The sequence below is a fragment of the Chiloscyllium punctatum genome, chromosome 19 (assembly GCF_047496795.1).
Source record: "Chiloscyllium punctatum isolate Juve2018m chromosome 19, sChiPun1.3, whole genome shotgun sequence".
Lineage (NCBI taxonomy): Eukaryota > Metazoa > Chordata > Chondrichthyes > Orectolobiformes > Hemiscylliidae > Chiloscyllium > Chiloscyllium punctatum.
In genome coordinates this window covers 94252350-94271839 of record NC_092757.1, presented here as the reverse complement: position 1 = coordinate 94271839, position 19490 = coordinate 94252350, and the positions used below count along the sequence as shown (strand labels likewise).

General features: G+C 42.0%; 1 protein-coding gene across 1 annotated transcript in view; it reads right to left on the bottom strand.

Moving 5' to 3' along the window:
- Positions 1-295: 295 nt before the first annotated feature.
- The window catches only part of spag5 (sperm associated antigen 5), a 51474-nt gene continuing 32279 nt past the window's right edge, over positions 296-19490 (bottom strand). Inside the window, exons 12-21 of the mRNA XM_072590101.1 lie at positions 18649-18751; positions 14646-14729; positions 13787-13870; positions 13208-13310; positions 10696-10828; positions 9720-9821; positions 8376-8528; positions 7323-7397; positions 3757-3837; positions 296-889 (exon numbers count right to left, since the gene is read on the bottom strand). Of these exons, the coding sequence (XP_072446202.1) occupies positions 803-889; positions 3757-3837; positions 7323-7397; positions 8376-8528; positions 9720-9821; positions 10696-10828; positions 13208-13310; positions 13787-13870; positions 14646-14729; positions 18649-18751 (1005 nt within the window). The 3' untranslated portion in view covers positions 296-802. The remainder of the gene's footprint in view (positions 890-3756; positions 3838-7322; positions 7398-8375; positions 8529-9719; positions 9822-10695; positions 10829-13207; positions 13311-13786; positions 13871-14645; positions 14730-18648; positions 18752-19490) is intronic.

The following is a 19490-nucleotide window of genomic DNA, read 5'->3' as shown; positions in this document are numbered from 1 at the left end:
TTTGAAGCTACTTGGATGCTGCCTGAACTGCTGTGCTCTTTGAGCCAATACTGTCCACAGCCGATACTGTATGACCAGTTCCTTCAGTGATTGATCTCATGAAGGTTGTTGTGCAGTTTTGTTTGACACTGAAAATGTTCTTCCAGAGACAGAAAGGGACATAATATTTAGTCACAGGAAGGGATTATAGGTTAGTGAGAAAAAGTGAAAAGTAGATCTAGTCTGAACCAGTGGCACTAGAAAATGAATTGTTGCAGAACAACATGCAGTATAAACAGCAATTAGACAAATCACATCAACCAGAAGTTCCACCTTTTATTTATAAATAATACTTTACTTGCCATTTACACAGTTTGCAGGGGTTTTTGTGCTTCAAAGCATGAATTGAATCAGAGGTACACAATGATGATCTATGTTTTGCAATACAGAACTTTAATCTTGCTGAACAGAGACATGTGACTAAATGGTGTGTCTCTTCTGCTCATCAAGACAAACATAAGAATGCCAACTTTAAACAATAACAACAATTTATACCACAGGAGAAAAGGGATAGATTGATGGATTGGCCAATCAGCTTTGATTTTCAGCCAAAACAACTGGGCTCCCCATAGTTCCAGATGTTTCAAAGATGACAACTGACTTGAACATATTACACTTGTGTAGAGAGGATTGGTCCCAGAAAATGAATATATTATTACTGAGTCAGAAAATGTCACCATAACTTTACCCTATTTGTCACTCCTAGCTGCAACTACTGTTCATTCCTTTCCCCTCAAAGTGATCAGTGGGTGAAATACCACCTCTATGCTTCTATATCTTCTCCAAGATAAATCAGGAGACTCCTCAGCTCGACTGAACTTGCAACAACATTGGGCACTGACAGGAGAACCTGCAATACAAAAAAAAAACAAAGTGAAATCTGTGCAAGGAAAAAGGAAACATTTAAAAAAAAGAAGAGATGCAAGTCAGCTGAAGCAATATCCAAAACTAAACGAAGGATTTCAATTTCAGGCAGAACCATGGCAAAAGACCTGTTAGTATCCTTTTCATTTTACTGTGGCTCCATTGAGATGGGAATCTCAAACTGTGAGCAGAAGTTACCACGTTAATTGAATTCTAATTTCAGTCCTTTTCTCTGTAAAGTAGGTAATTCAGTCACTATCCTGGGAACTCCAATTCCCCCTTAGCCCTCATGACCCACGTTTGATAAGATCACATACATTTTACATAATTAGATCAACAAACTCCAGCAGGATTGTGTCTTTCAGTCATTCTCCTGGCCCTAGGAAGCCCCTATAATCAGCGCAGGGCCTGACCTGGTTGCAATAACATCCAGATTTCCCTTTAAGTCAGGAGATCATTGGTGTAAGTCTCACTCTGAACAGTTAAGCACTTAATCTCACTTGAAAGGAAAAGCAGCAGGAGTAGGTCCATCAGCCCCACCGACCCAAGATAATAGCAAGTCGATTAGATTCCCTACAGTGTGGAAACAGGCCCTTCAGCCCAAAGTCCTCCAAAGAGTAACCCACCCAGACCCATTTTCCTCTGACAAATGCACCTAACATTATGGGACAATTTAGCATGGCCAATTCACCTAACCTGCACATCTTTGGACTGTGGGAGGAAACCAGAGCACCCGGAGGAAACCCACGCAGACATGGGGAGAATGTGCAAACTCCATACAGACAGTCACCCGAGGGTGGAATCGAACCTGGGAGCCTAGTGCTACGAGGCAGCAGTGCTCACCACTGAGCCACCCTGCCACTAAATAGTCAAATCATAGTTGCAATGTTCTAGAATCATTGTTAAACCAAGAGATTCTAGTCCATTATTGTAACTCCCTGTCAAGTGAATTAGAAAAAAATAGGCAAGCAAATATCTTCGAGGTAAGAGGGAGGCTTTGTTGCCCCTATTTCTGGAATACCTGTATTTATGGGCCTTGTGTGATGACTGACTTAACATACTTTTCTGGTCTTGGTTTCTGATTCCAAAACACTGAGTTAGAAGGAAGAAAAATCTTCCAAACTTGCATTAAATCTGCTAGTCTGTCTCCTGGTTGAAGTAATTAGGAACCAGATAGTTTCAACATGTCAGCATTTTGACAACTTTATAAACCCTTGGAAGCTGAACTATCATTACTTTCTAAAGACTCAAAACCACCACGTTATCCATCTGAACCAAAGCTGACTTGGAAGACCCTCCACCTGCCCACTGCTATCAGCAAGAAACCCAGTGGACTGAGACAGTGTTTGTCAAATTCTATTGTTTTATTTCCAGACCAATAATCAAAAAGGATATTTTTCTTTTGCCCATATGAAAATGTAAGAGTCTTTCTTGCGCTTTGAATATGTTTGTGTTGAAATTAAAAGGAAACTTGTTCTGCTTCTGGATTATAATTTACATGTTAATCAGATACCACATACTTTCAGAAATAAGTTTTATTTTCTAACAAATTATAAAATCCCTATAGTGTAGAAAAAAGGCCAATTAGCCCCAAGTCTGCACGGACCCTCCAAAGAACATCAAAGCTTTCTGTTTTGCACTAATCTGCAAGAATATCAATTTTAACTGCATGGAAAGTGCAGATTGACTGGCAAGTGGACTCCTCGTTGAGGCATTGCCATAGACAATGTACCAATGATGATGATTAACTTGGCTTTGTTTAAATTTTAACCCAGTCAGGTTGAATCTGAATGATCAGGAACATTCTGAGAAATTAGCCAGCAAATGGCTGTCACCTACTTGCTGAGGTGAAACAGACAGTGATGTGGAAAGATCAGTGATTGTCTAAAAGGAACATTCTCTCACCATCTTGAAACAAAGGCTTTTGGTGAGAAGACCATAAGCAGCAAAGCAGTAGTAGTGGTAAAACCCTGGCCTTGCAGAACTTAGTGCCTTAGGCAGCCTGTCCTCACGGCTACACACCTCTCAGTTCAGTCAGAAAGAGGATCAGGGATTTATTTAACAAAATAGGCAACAGGTATTTTCAAATATCAAGACAGTGTATAATGAATGAACTCCAAAACCAGCTCATTGGAATCTGATCTATATAATATTACTGAAGCACTTTTTCTACCCTACTCAATACTATTATACGGATGTACCTATTTTTCACCCTCAAGTTCTCTGTAGGGAAAATAGTCAAAAGGTTCCAGTTTTCTCACTATCAGTTGACCTCAACTAAAAATCAGATGAACGAATCATTAAACTCATTATTGTTCACAAGAAGTTGTTGTGCAAGGATGGCTGACACTCTGGCCTACAATGGTGCCCACACAACAAAAGTCATCTCTCTGGCTGTGAAGCTCTTAGGACCAGCCCAATGGCATTTTTAAAAATATTTTTTCAGAGGAAGTGGGCAATGCTGGTGAAGCCAACCTTTACTTCTCATCCTTGAACTGTTCCACTCCATGGAGCAAACACATTAAAAGCTCCGTGTAAATCCTGAATTCCTTTGATCTTCTGGGTTATTTTACATTTCCACAGAGGCACCATTTCCAGATCTGTTGACAACTCAGTTTCCTGAATCCCACTGTTAATGTAACTGTGAGCCCAAGGACAATTCTGGCAACAGGGAACATCAAAAGACAGGGTGCAACAGCAAAGACTATCAGAGATGAGATGAGAGAGATATCATTTGAATCCTCTTGGGGGACTGATACCAAAAGCTTCTTAAGTCTTTTGGACCACTACCCTACCCGCCTCAAAACCAATTATAGCATTACCATCATTAACCACCATTTCTCTGGAACTTACTAGTCTGACATGCTCAATCAGGTCGTCGAGTTTAGCCAACTCTGCCTCTGCTTTCTGATAATTTTCTTCAAGGATCGTTTTCTAGAAGCGGCAAGAAAAGGAAGTAGGTGTTATTGATGACACACATGCCTATTTGTCTTAGAGGTTTGGTATAAGATCCTTTAAAATCAAGAAACTGAGTGCAGCATTCTGGATTGATACAGTGAATTACGTTGCTCGACATATCAGGAGAGCAGGACCCTTAATGATGGGATCTCCAAGCCAATCATCACTCTTAGCAATTTTTCCAAATTGGTCAAGTTGGGTTGAGGAACAAATTATGACACTTTGTATTTATCCTGCACCTTTAACATTAGTCAGCTTCCAGCTGCAGCTCCTCTGCTCGCCAGGTCCTTTTCCTTTTCGTTGCCTCTTTTCTGCAGTTTTTATTTCCCTCCCCCCCAACCCAACTTTTAATTTCTGAGAGTACCCTGCCCGGGAGGAGATGGAGGGCAGTCTGAGCCCTGGAGGCAGCCAAGCCTCATGTTCTGATGTCCAGAGGGCATAAACTGGAATGAAAAAGACTGCAATATGAGCACTTTTACAGATATTTTTTATTCTTATTCTGGACTTTGAGTAAGTCGAGTACTTTTTAAAACTTTTTATTGCTCTGAGAGTCTTTTTTTAAAGCCTCTCTGAATTCTGTGACAAACACTTAAAAGTATCTGTACCTAAGATGGTGCAGAAAGGTGACATTACAAACTTTTCACTGCACTCATTCAAGTGCATGTGACAATAAAGGCTATTCTATTCGAAGATGCTTCATAATAGCAGAGTCAGCCATTTCAACCACTTCAGGAGGTATTAGGATAGCTGACCAAAAAGTTGGTCAAACAGGTGGACTTTAGCAGGGAAATTCTAGGCAGCTAAAGGCACAGCCGCCAATAGTGGAATGGTGAAAATGGAGGTTTATCAAGCAGTATTACAGATTCTCAATGATCAAATCCTTCTTGGGGTACTGCAGGAATGGGAATCTATACTACCAGGAACAAAGAACAAAACAGCATGGCACAGGAACAGGCCCTTCAGCCCTCCAAGACTGCACCGACACATTCTGCCCTTCCATACTAAAACTGTCTTCACTTTCAGGATCCATGTCCCTCTATTTCCTTCCTATTCATGGATTTGTCCAGGTGTTTCTTGAATGCTGCTATTGTGTCTGCTTCCACCACCACCTCTGGCAGCACGTTCCAGGTAATCATTACCCCCTTTGTGTGCAAAACCTGCCTCGCACATCTCTTTTAAACTCTCCTCCCCTACTTTGATACTGTATCCGCTGGTAATCAACCCCTCCACTCTGGGAAAATGCCTCATACTTTCCACTCTATCTGTGACATTCACAATCTTATGAATTGCTATCAGTCACCCCTCAACCTCCTGTGTTCCAGTGAAAACAAACCCAGTCTATCCAACCTTTCTTCACAGCTAAACCATACCAGGCAATATCCTGGTAAACCTTTTCTGTACCCTCTCCAAAGCATCCACATCCTTCTGGTAATGTGGTGACCAGAACTGTACACAATATTCCAAATATGTCCTAACTAAAGTTCTATAAAACTGCAGCATAACCTGTCTATCCTTATACTCAATGCCCCTTCCATTCAAGGCAAGCATGCCATAGGACCTTTATCAAACTGTACTGTCCCCTTCAGTGATCTGTGAACCTACACACCCAGATCCCTCTGCATATCAATACTCCTAAGGGTTCTGCCATTCAATGTATAATTTCCAACTGTACTTGACCTTTGAAAAAGCATGACCCTCATATTTGTCCGGATTAAACTCCATGTGCCATTTTTCTGCCCCTGCCTCCAACTGATCAATATCCTGCTGTATCTTCGGACAGTCCTCCTCACTATCTGCAACTCCACCAGTCTTTGTATTGTCCGCAAACTTGCTAACAAGAGCTAAGCGATCCCGCAACTGATAGATCAAATCTAAGCTCTGCAGTCCTGCCACACTCCGTCATGAATGGTGCTGGACGATTAAACAACCGAGAAGGAGGCTCCACAAATATCCCCATCCTCAACGATAGAGGAGCCCAGCACAGCAGTGCAAAAGATATGGCTGAAGCTTTCACAGCAATGTTCAGCCAGAAGTGCTGAGTGGATGATCCATCTCAGCCTCTTCCAGTGGTCGTCAGCACTACAGATACCAATCTTCAGCCGATTTGATTCACTCCATTTGATAAGAAGAAACAGGTGGAGACACTAGATACTGCAAGGGCAATGGGCCCTGATAACATGCCAGCACCACACAAATGTCAGACAATGACTATCACCAATAAGAGAGAATCTAACCACCATCCCTTGATATTTAACAGTGTTTAGCATCACTGAATCCCCCACTATTAACATCTTGGGAGTTATCATTGACCAGAAACGCACTGGACTCACCAAATAAACAGTAACTACAAGAGCAGATCAGAAGTTAGGAATACTGCAGCAACTAACTCCCCTCCTGACTCCCCAAAGCCTGTCCCACCATCTACAAGGCACAAGTCAGGAGTGTGATGGAATACTCCCCACTTGCCCTGGATGGGGGCAGCTCCAACAACACTCAGGAAGCTTGACACCATCCAGGACAAAGTAGCCCACTTGATTGGCCCCACATCCACAAACACCCACTCCCTCCCCCACCGACGCTCAGTAACAGCAGTGTGTACCATCTACAAGATGCACTGCAGAAATTCATCAAAGATCCTCAGGCAGCACCTTCCAAACCCATGACCACTTCCATACAGAAGGACAAGTGCATCAGCTACGTGGGAACACCACTCCCTGAAGGTTCCCCTCCAAGCCACTCACCATCCGGACTTGGAAATATATCGCCACTCCTTCATTGTTACTGGGTCAGAATCCTGGAATTTCCTCCCTAATGGCATTATGGGTCAACCTACAGCAGGTGGACTACAGCGGTTCAAGAGGGCAGCTCACCCCCACCTTCTCAAGGGGCAACTTGGGACAGGCAATAGATGCTGCCCAGCCAGCAACACCCACATCCCACAAAATGAAGAAAGAAAAAAAAATCGTCCCCTGAGAATTCATATAAGCCTAGGAAATGTTAAAAGTGTGTATCTCAGTATGTCACACAACAGGGATATCCAGATAAGTAGTACAACAGAAACCTGTGAATAGAATACACTAGTGATGATTTTAGGCAAGCAAATGACTAGCACTTGGAGTGTAGGATACTTTCAGTCTTGAAGAACATGAAAAAGATAAAATGGGAACTATCGATTTGAAAATTAGATTTTAAAACACTGGAGGCAGAGGGCATCAGTTTAAAGTTTGTGGGATGGGAAAGGACCAGAGAAGTTGGATGCAATGAGACTGCACAGAGGACAAATGAGTTGGAATAGTGTAGATTCGAAAATTTAGAATTGGGAGGAAAGAATGAGCAGAACAAAGAAAGCATTGACTGTAATGGTATGGAGAAGAGAGTTGAGGGTTGGAGCACCAGAACCAGAAAGGAGACAGATACAGGCTGTACTGCTAAGCCACATAATATCACAAAGTGCAACTCACGTGATTATACATTTTCACCTTCAGTTCCTGCATATCAATGTCCTTCTGAACATAAGCCTCTCGTAGCTTCCTCACCTTAAATGTATCGAAATAAATAGCAAAATTAAGATCACTCATTTCCCTGGCAGGGATCAGCTGAGACAGTGTAGTTTATTTCTTCCTGCTGTGGTAGAGGGCCAATGACTTGGGAGTTTCTGAGTTCTGTTCCTGAACATGGTGGTTATTAGTCTTCTGTGCCAGCCTCCCTCTGAAATTCACAAACTTAACTTACAGTGGGGCATAGGGCACCTGCTCAGATAATTCAACACAACTGGGCAGTACAGGGCTGTACTTCAATCATACAAGAGGATGATGGCATTGAACAAACAGGGGACTGAACAAAACAAAATCCCCACTGACTCACATTGAATCCTTCTGCCTGCACGTGCTATTTACTGCCACAATGAGTGTCCTAGTCCTGAGATTTAAAAATCCACCACTCCCAACCTAATGTTGCTATCCTATCAAGGGGCAAACATATTTGTCACATTTCATTCTCCAGTTACCACGAGAAGACAGGATTCAAGAGTAAGCAGGTTTGGCTAGTACGACACTGCAGGGTTAAACTAGACAACAGTCAGCACTTCTTCAGATTCTTCAAAAGGGCTTTACTGAAAATGACTAGAGAGATCAAGTGGCTACATTATTGGATGAATACGCCACAGAAGACAAATGTAAAATCCCACCTTGGGTGTTTGAGAATTTGGACGTCGGTTGATTAAAATTCAGGAAATTAAATAACAGCATAGGTAAAAACTATTCTTGAAGTTGTTGACTGGTTGTCCAAACACATCTGGCTTCCTGATATCGTTCAGGGAAAGAAATTTGCCACTTTAACTTGTAACTCCACACCAACTGTTTCAATAGGGAATTAGCAATAAGACCTTACTAGGGATACCCACACCAAAGATTTTTTTAAAATTATATTAAATTGCTTTCCTACAGAGCTACACCCAACCAGTGTTTGGAAAAAGGATCATCAGCATCTCTCCCGTAACACAAGGAGCTTCTTACTTGGTAATGAAGTTCTACTTTCTCTTCAAGCCAGTTCGTGTTGAGTACTCCACCTGAGGTCTGTAGTTTGGTCAACTCTTCACGGCAGGTTTCAGTCTCACACTCAGAGCGCTGGAGTTGCCGTTTCAAACCAGTGACTTCTTCCTTCATGGCCTGAAATACACCAACTTTCATCAGTTAATTTACACCACAATTTTGGGATCAAACAATTCTTATTAAGGTCTCAACTTGTTTGCAGCCAACACTAATCCTGGTGGGTTTTAGAATCCCTCAGACCCAGACTGTCTTTAAGGTCTCTGTTTGAGCATACTATAGATACAGACAAGAACCTGTTTCATCAAAACATTTCCAGAGAAGGTACAAATGCAAGTTAGAATAGAGTAAAAGTTATTTTACATTGCCACAATGAACACACCCAGGACAAAAATGGGAATAATGGGAAACTTGCTACTAACAAGTGTAAATATTGCACCTACAAGTGTAGGTCCGAAGCTAGGAATTCTGGAGTGATTAATTCACCTGCTGTCTTCCCAATGCCTGTCCACAGGCACAAGTCAGGAGTGTAACGGAATATTCTTCTCTTGCCTGGACAAGTGCAGCTCTAACATTCCTCAAGTTGCTTAAGTTCACCCAAGACAAAGTCATTTTCTAGATTCCCACTTCATTCATTATTTTAAACATTCATTCTCTCCGCCAGTAGCAAGTGACAGTAGTCTATAACGTCAAAATACAAAGCAAAAACTTACCAAGGCATGTCCAAAAGCATTTCACAAATCTGAAAACTCTGCCTACAGTTTGTAAGCACATAGGAAAAACGCAACAAACTGCAAGTGAGCCTCCAAAACACACATCATCCTCATCTGGAACTTTATTCCTTTAGTATCATTGGGTCAAAATCCTAGAGCTCCCTTCTAATACCACTGTGGGTGTGCTTACATTACATGAATTCAGTTCAAGAAGGCAACTCTTCACCTCTTTCTGGGTAATTAGGGATGAGAAGTGAACAGTGTCTTTGCTAGTAATGTTCACATCCCCAGAACAAAGACTGTTTTTTCTAATAAAAGCAAGGGCTCATGTGAAACAGGGTAGACATAGTGAAGCTTCCTTGGCACAGTCTTAAACATTGATTTAATCTCAACTCAGAATGTGAATGTGACCTCCCCACTTCCCATTAAATGGCAATTTAAGGCTGCACTGAACAATACTGTAAATTTTCAACCAGAGGGCCTCTGGGTTGACTGCAGACTCAGCAGATGTGAAATAAATAATTTTCATTCCCGCGGCCTGCTGGATCGAAGGAATGAGTTGAGCCCATCTTTCCATCTGTGAGAGAGAAAGTCTTACCAAAAACTCAGTGTGTTCTTTCAAATTAGTCTCCATCTGCTTATTGAATTCAAGGATTGTTTCATCCTGAAGACTTACAGCATTCTTCAACTCCGAGTTAGTCTGTGAAGTAGAATAAAATCAAGCTGTCAGCCTCATTATTCACTCTCCCATCACAACAATTGATCTTGGTGAGCTGCCAGGACCTTGAATCATTGCATTCAGTTATAATGAAACTGCTCAACTGTGTTCAGCAACCTCTGCATCGTAGCCAGAGGTCAGGGAGACTGCAATGCAATGTTACAACAACAAAGTATCCGAGACCATTGCTTTAAACTGGAACTGTCGAAACACCCTCCAGTCACTGTAGCTTGACAACAATGTTTAAACATAGGCAATTACTAGCCACTGTCTGCAGAAATAATAGTTTAGTTTAAATGCAAAACTCAAAACAAGAGAAACAAAGAATAAAATTGGGAGAAAAATCTCCAGGTGAAACATCAATTAAACAACATAAAACCATTGTATCCTGGGTAATCGAGAAAAGAAAATTCCAGAAGAAAGAAATGATGCTTATACAGCTGAGAAGGGAGAGAAGAAAACACGGACCCCAGGGATTGAAACACAGGAGGGTGAAACGAGGACCTAGTTACAGTTACTGAGACTAAAACATTGCAGTTTGATGAGAGACAAAAAGAAGATACTGTTCTTGAAGATTGTGATGAGGTTCATGGGAGCTGACTTGGTGAAAAAAGGAAAGGAAAGGGCACTTTAACAACAAAAAACAAATCACAAAACACAGATTTGGATCACTCTAAATGACAGGGCATGTCACATGCACCAAAGTCCATAACCATTTTAATTCCAGCAGAAAACCAGTTTCAGCCAATTCACAGAATTCCTTGAAACAGAGTTTCACGTGTACTTGAATGTTTCTGCACCAGTGTCTGTGTTAATCTGAGTCTTCATATAGACAAATTCACATCACATTTCTCACCTTAACATGCACCTGAAGATCTCGGTTCAGCCTTCTGTTCTCAGTTTCCAAGGTCAGAACCTTGTTCTGTAGACTGCTCAATTCTGACCAGTTCTTGCTGAACGTGGCCCTCCGTTGCTCTCTCATTGTAGATCTGAGAGACAAAAAAAAGAAATGGAAGGAGCTTGAGTCCCAGAGCTCAGTTTACCACAGAATTGTTATGGTGCAAAAAAAAAGGCTATTCGGCCCATCATGTCTGCACTGGGCTTCAGATTAGCTTCATTACTAAATTCCCTATACTGATGCACATCATTTCTAACCAAATAAATATCCAATGGCCTCTTGAATGCCTCAGTTCAACCAGCCTCCAGCACGTTTCCCATGCCATGTGTGTTCCACGCCCTTAATATTCACTGTGTGAAAATGAGGTTTCTCATCACTTTGAATCGATGCCCTCTCATTCTTGTTCCCTTTTATGAGCAGGAACACCTTGTCCCTATCTATTACATCTAGCCTGCTCATGGTTTCCACCTCTATGCAATCTCCTCTTCAATCCAAGACGAACAGTCCCAACTTCAATCTATCCTCATCATGCAGTTTCTCATCCCTGGAACCATTCCTGTAAATTACTTAAGCCCTCTCTCCAATGTATTCACATCTTTCCTATAAGGTGGCACCCACACTGTACACAATACTCCAGCTGAAGTCTAACAAGTGTTTTGTTCAAGTTTATCAACTCCTTGCTCTTGTACAATATGTGCCTGTTAATTACCCAAGGATGCTGTGTACTTCATGAACTGCTTTACTAATCTGTCCTGCGACCTCGAATTATCGGTATACCAAGACCCCTCTGCTCCTGCACCCCATATCTTATATTGCCTTTCAATGTTCTTCTGACCAAAGTGCATCACCTTGTGCTTTTCTGCATTGAATTGCACCTGTCACCTACACCAACTTGTCAATCTCTTTTGGAGTTCCACAATGCTCTCCTCACAGTTTATAGTTCTTCCAAGTTTGTGTCATCTGCAAACTTTGAAATAATCCCCTGCACAGTACCAACCCCTGGGGAACTCTACTACAAACCCTCCTCCAGCCTGAATAACACCCATTGAACATTACTCTGCTTCCTATCATTAAGCCAATTTTGTATCTACTGTTGTCCTTTATCTTTTAAAAGCCATGAGCTGTAATTTTCTTCACAATCCTGTTGTGTGCTGTTTATGGGAAGCAAAGGGGAAATAGTCGACAGTGTTCCAATGCAGGTGACTCCAGACTGTGCTCAGTAATGCCTGCATAAAATAGGCCTTTGTCATACGTGCCTTCACTTCCAACATCTGTCTCAGCTCTTGGAGGATACACAATCCCCTCACTGAGTGCACTATAAACCATTAAGCAGAGAAAGGCTGGAGAGAAACACACGCAGTTAAAAGGCCTAACCTGGTTTGGAGAGAAGCATGCTCCCTGGGGAGTTTTGGCTCCAAAGCTGGGCTGAACAGTTGGCAGATGGGGAGGATTAGAGAATCAGCAGGTGACAGATCATGCTCACTTCCCAATTTTCAGCTTCACAAATCAGACTGTGGAATTGTCCAGTGAGCAGCTAGTCTGTAGTAATGAGAAGGCTCCTTGTTGCCCTAGCCTGTACTAAATTCACCCAGATCAGCTTGGACACTCCAGATGGCCTTACTGTCCATGAGATAGGGGATTGAGGGTAGGAACAGGCTACAGCCAAGCGTCCTGTTTCTAATCTGTGTCCAGGAACCCTGGATCATATTTTAAGAAGATGGACCACAGCGAAGAAATAATAGAATAAAACTAACACACAACAGAGAATAATCTGTGATGAAAGACCAGATGTGACCAACTGGTATTAACAGTGATGCCATCAGATTAGTATCTCATCACACCGTTCGAAACTTCAATACCTGATTTCACTCATCGGTAATGAAGGCATTTCAAACTTTATATCACCTTTCACAATTTCTGTTTTACAGTCAATCAATCAAGTCTGGTCACTGTTGTAACATAAGAAAGACAGCAATCAATTTACACCCAGCCAGACTCCACACACAATGAAACCAATGAACATACATTCTGTTTTAAATCGCTAGCGGAGGGATAAGTAATGAAAAGAAAACTGGAGAGAATGCATCCGCGTTCCAAATAACAACTAGAGGATCATTTAAATTCACTCAGAAAAGCAGACGTCTATCTGTTAAATGTCTCGTCCAGTAGGCAACACCAGGACAGTGCAGCACTGTCCCTGGTAACCACAAGGCACCAGTGCCAACCTCAACCTTGTGCTCGAGTCTCCCGAGTGGAACTTAAACTAAGGACCTTCTCATTGGGAAGCAAGGGTCAGTGCTACCCATTGATAGACATCAACCTTGCCTCAGTTTGTGAGACACAGAGCTACTGAACAACAGATACACCAAGCCCACATGCTGCTAAATGCCCACACCAGAAAACCATTTTACAGTATTCAGTAATGCAGCAATTTTAAAGGAACTGTGAGTATTTCAAGTGCTGTACTTACATCTCTTCTTGTAGGTCCTTTACCCGCATTTGTATTACCTCAAGGAGCTTCTGGGTGGACTCTCGCAGCTCAGCCACAGTGGGCAACAAAGTATCTTCTGTTTCTATAGTGGAAGAGAAATATCAAACTAAGTAACAGTTGGACAGAGCACCAAAACAGATGCTACAACAAAACCAAGTACGCAACAGGATGTATGAGCTGGAATGAAGTCCTGGCCAAAGTTGGGATGTCTACCAGCACAAAAGGACAATAGCGTTGTGTCAATAGATGTTATTAGCACAGTCAGTGCAATAGTACTATAGATTCACAGTCAATTTCTCTAGCAAAGGTGCTAGTCAATTAAAATAAACCAATGGGAAGGCAGATACCAAGTAGTTTGGCAGTGCAAGGATAACATATGAATGGATAATTACTCGTAGGCTGCTAAAGCCAGAGAAAACATTCCTGTCAATGATGGTGCCCTGCACAAACCGAGAAGGAACAAAGGACTTGTTCCATCCTTTTTCTAATGCTCTGGACCTGCCTGTTTATTTACCCCATTACTACCACAGTGGATGCTAAATCACACCAACTACTCACCCAGTTTCTTGGGAGTTATGGTGCCTTCACAAGAGTTGAGCCCAGGACAGCTTTCAATGTCAAGAGGAGCTACTTTATTACATTCTGCAAAAAAAAAAATGACAGAGGTAATGGGTACATAAATATTTAGTTTTACACAACAAACCAACATCAGCAAATCATAACAGCAGTGGGAGACTGAAAGGCAAGATTTTGAGGAGACCTTTACAGAAATGCAAAGTCAGTGAAACAGAGGATTGAGAGGAGAATCCAGAGAATGGTACTGTAATAGCTGGGAACTTGAATCAAGGAGACAACTGAGTAGGGTTCACATGGAAGCACCAGTTAGAGGAACAAGTGGTGCAATGAGGTGGGATGGAGTAGGATGGGCATTGGTCACGTTAGAAGTTCATAAACAATGAGAATGTGAATGATAAGCACTGGAATGGTGCAAAATTGATGGACAGAGGACTGCAGAGTTTCTAAAAAGTGCCCAAGGAAATCAGAATATTCAGTTGTATTCCACGACATCCATTCAAAAGATTTGCAAGACATCAGCACTACTCCAACTCCAACTTCAACAATTTGAAAATCGAGAAGGCAGAGTGAGAATCATTCCCAACGTATGCTCGCACACCTTATAATGGATAAAGCAATTATCATTACAAGTGACTTTCGTGTTTGTCAGACAAAAGGATGTTCACAATTTCACTGTGGACACTCCACATTATCTAAGCCAGTGCCATGCCTGCCCTGGGAGTAGAGTAAAGGTTCTTCGACACAGTCCCCATCAAACACTCCCAGAACATTTGTAGTAAGGATTGAGGAATACCCCTATGAAGATGATGGTGGCTGCTGCTTATTTGTACCAGGATCTTACCTGGTGAATTCAGCATTGTTGAACTGATGGGAGCAAAGGCACTCTGGTCGCTCCTGATGTTACACAGAGGCCCTTCGTGATGCTCTATGAACAGACCATAATATAAAAAAAAGACATTTCAGCAATGCAGTAACCAAACATTATGGTTCCATCTGAACAACAAACCTGCTTTCACATTATGGGGGAAGTGCTGCTGTATCATGATATACACAGTTTGACCAATGCCCTCTGGCATCTCGTTCTGTTGCCATGCTCCACATGTGAACCAAGGCAGTTGAACATTGGATAGCTACTTAACCACAATACAGAAACACACATCATAAGACAAAAACAGAATCCACAAGGGAAGAAAGAAAAGAAAATTAAAGATCAAACGCATTTATAGGTGTGGTGTACCAACCACCTAATAGTGGAAGGAGGTGCAGGAAGAAACATGCAGATAAATTTAGCAAATTGAGAAAAAGCAAAAATAATCATCATGATGTATTTCAACTATGGTACTAACTGGACAGAAGAGGTAGATAAAAGAAATGAGGTTCTGTCAATTTCTAACCCACATGCATGAAAACCAATAAACGCAAAATCAGCTATTGGATTTAGGAACAAGGAATGAACCAGAGTAACTAAATTAAATAAAAATAATATGGGGGAACATCTTGGCAATAGTTGAGGGCAGGCAATGGTGTAGTGATAATGTCACTACACTGGCAATGCAACACCCTAGGCCAGCATCCTGGAGACATGGGTTTGAATCCCACAGGGCAGATAGTGAAATGTGAATTCAATAAATCAAAAACACTGGAAGAATGCATAAATAATGATGCTCATGTAACCACCCTTCAGACTGACCCTTAAGAGTGTACAGCTCATTGAATGATGAGATATATAATCAAAGAGGTAATTATAAAAATATAATATCGTAAACAAACATAGATTTTAATAGAATTTAGGGATGATATGGCAGAAGCATTACTAATTAAAAGAATGGCAGATTGCCTATATTTAAGGAGAGTGGGGAGGGGAAGGAAAGGAGGAGGGGAACAGAACAGGTCCAAATAGTTATGTCAGTCGGCTCAACATCAATGGGAGGAAAACTAAAATCTCTACAAAAAGGGGAGAACAGCAGAACTTTTAAGATAAATAGAACCTGAGAAGTGAAATCTAGGAGTCACACAGATGTACAGTACGGAAACAGACCCTTCAGTCCAACTCGTCCAAAACAACAAGATATCCTAAATTAATCTAGTCCCATTTGCCAGCACTTGGCCCATATCTCTCTAAGCCCTCCCTATTCATATACCCTTCCAGATGCCTTTTAAATGTTGTAATTGTACCAGCCTCCACCACTTCCTTTGGCACCTCGTTCCATACATATAACATCCTCTGCAAGAAAAAGGATGCTCCCCAGGTCCCTTTTAATTTTTTTCCCGTCACCTTAAAGCCATGCCCTCTAGTTTTGGAGACCCACCCCGGGGAAAGATCTTGTCTATTTACCCTATCCATGCCCCTCATGATTTTATAAACTTCTGTAAGGTCAATGCTCCAGGGAAAACAGCCCCAGCCTATTCAGCCTATCCTTATAGCTCAAACCCTCCAACCCTGGCAACATTCTTGTAAATCTTTTCCGAAACCTTTCAAGTTTCACAACATCCTTCCTATAACAGAATTGCACACAGTATTCCAAAAGTTGCCGAACCAATGTCCTTTACAGCCGCAACATAACCTCCTAACTCCTATGATCACTTGGACATAGAGTCATAGAGGTGTACAGCATGGAAACAGACCCTTCTGTCCAACTCATCCATGCCAACCAGATATCCTAAATTAATCCCGCCTTATTTGCCAGCATTTGGCCCATACCCCTCCAAACCCTTCCCATTCACATACTCATCCTGATGCCTTTTAAATGCTGTAATTGTACCAGTTGCCACCACTTCATCTGGGGGAAAGACGAATACCCTAAGGGGCACTTTTTCTCACTAAGGGTGGTTAGTGTATGGAATGAGCTGTCCGGTTTGATTTTTTTTTGAGTAGGAAACAGAGTAGATAAACTCATGAAGTTGATGCAATTTATCTTGATTTTCAAAAGGCTTTCAATAAGGTGCCCCATAATGTATTAATAGAAGGTCAGAAACTATGGAATCATGGGCCATGCAGCTAGCTCAAGACAAAAATCTAGACAGCATGTGCAAAACGGCATAGAAGTGTATGATGGGAGATATCCAGAGCAGCAGAGGAGAAATGCTGTTTCACAAGCATCAATGGTGAGATACTATTGCTACCTTCAATTTACATTTATCAATATGGCTTCAGGACTTAAACAGCTTCTAAATTTGTGAATGATGTTTTGGCTGAATGGGTTGCTGGAGCAGATAGCTAGTCAATACTGAGATCTGAAAACTAGAAAGTGACATTATTAAAGTTATACAAACTTGCACAAATAATTGTCAAATTAAATTGAACACACAAATATACAAGTTTTGAGAGGAAGAATGGGGAAGTCACATTTCTTGGAAGGATGGAGAGTGTAGGTGGGGGAAGAGAAACACTAAGATTGTGCTGGACAAATACAATAATCACTACATTCAGTCACCATACCCTAAGCAGAATGTAAACCAAACACCGCTTTATTTGTAGGGATAGCATTGAAAAGTTGGCAAGTGACACTAAACCTGTATCAATTTTGACTCGAACGTATAGTGTATGATGTACAGTGTTGCTGTAAAAGATTAGGGAGTGGCCAGTATAGGCCTTTATTTTAAGGCCTTTCAGAATTTTAATCAAGTGGATGCAAAGAGACTGCTTCCTCTCCATCCCCAATACACAAGGATTCCAGTTTTCCTCGTGTTCCTCAACATCACATTCCGTGAAAAGCAGCCTTGATGTCAAGGGCTGTCACTCTCATCGCCCCTCTGGAATTCATCGCTTTTGTCCAAGGCTGAAATGGGGTCTAGCAGAACCCAAACTGGGCGTCACTGAGCAGGCTAACTCTGAGTAGGTGCTGCGTGATCGCACTACTGATGAACCTTCCATCACTTTACTGATAATCGTGTGTAGACTGCGAGGGTGGTAATTGGCCAGATTGGATGTGTCCTGCTTTTTGAGTACAGGACAAAAACTTGTGCAATTTTCCACATTGTCAGGCATTGCCAGTGTTGCTGGAAGTGGGGAATATTCCATCACACTCCTGATTTGTGCCTTGTAGATCGTGAGCAGGCTTTCGGAAGTCAGGAGGTGATTGCAGCCACTATGTTCATGTGGTGCATCGAGTTGAGTTTCTGATCAATGGTAACCCCCAGGATGTTGATACTGGAGGATTCAGTGATGGTAACATCATTGAATGTCAAGGGGTGTTGGTTAGATCGTCTCTTGTTGGTGATGATCATTGTCTGGCATTTGTGTGGTGTAAATGTTATTTGTCACTTGTCAGCCCAAGCCGGGATATTGTTCAGAGCTTGTTGCATTTGAACATAGACTGTTTCAATATCTGAGGAGTCACGAATGGTGCTAAACATCGTGTGATCATCAGCAAACATTCCCACTTCTGACCTTATGATGGAGGGAAGGTCATTGATGAAGCAGCTGAAGATGGTTGAGCCTAGGACACTACCCTGAGGAACTCCTGCAGAGATCTCCTGGAACAGTGATGACTAACCTCCAACAACCACAACCATCTTCTTATGTGTCAGATATAACTCCAACCAGCAGAAAATTGTTCCCGATACACATTGATTCCAGTTTTGCTAGGACTCAATGAGGCCACACTCTGCCGAATGCAGCCTTGATGTCACTTGCTGTGTACAGTTTTTAGCTGCAAACCAAAGTTCCATGTAAACTGCCTTGAAGACACTGAATAGGTTTTATTTTATTCTGTGCATGGAGAGGAAGAGAGTTTAATTGTGAGCAAAATCCTTAAAAGGAGATCCTCACCTTGCCATTCAAATCCAGAGAAAGTATCAAACCCACCCTACACTTCATTTCTCAGCTCTGCCCATGGATTTACCTTCACTGGCTTTGGCACTCTCTTTCACTTCCTTTGCTGTCTCCTCCTGTGCTTGGTTTCCTGGGAGTAGTTGGTTAGTCTTTGCAACGGCCACTGGATGATTCTTAAGAAAACAAAATAATCATATCACAGGAATATCAAGCAAGACACTGATTCTGGTCTACCTCTGTGCTGTTCTTTGTATCAGATGCTAACTTTGTCTCAGGTAGAGGATTGCGTCAGGTTCTGGGCGCCGCACTTCAGGAAGGACGAGAAGGCATTGGAGAAAGGCGCAAACAGCCTGGAGGTATGAGAACACCTTCAAGCCCTGCAACACTTCAGTAACTGTGAAATTATTAGTTCCCTTGAGATTTGACATTCTTTCAATCTGTTCTGAGAGAAGATGAAAGATTTTGACAACTCCAGGTCTCTTTTCAACATTACTGGAGTTCCACATCACCAAATGACACTCATTTGTGTCAACAGCTTTAACACGGTAACGCACCAAGGCACTTCAGAGGAACAGAGTTTGACATGGGCCAACATAGAGAGATATTAAGACAGGTGACTAACAGTTTGAGCTAGGTTTCAAGGAGCACCTTCAAAAGGAAGAGTGGGAGATTTTGGGAGGTAATTCCAGAGGTTAGGGCTCAGGCAAGCTGAACACACGAGCAGGAATGCTGAAGAGACCGGAATTGGAGATGCAGAGTTCTGAGATTAATAAGGAGGGTGAATGCAGAAACAGGGAAGGGTGAAACAGCAGAGGAATTGGAAAACAGGACAGAGAGACTGGAATACAGTGTGCAGCAGTGAACCACAGGGATCAATCCTGGGTCCCTCATTGTTTGCCATATTCAGAAGTG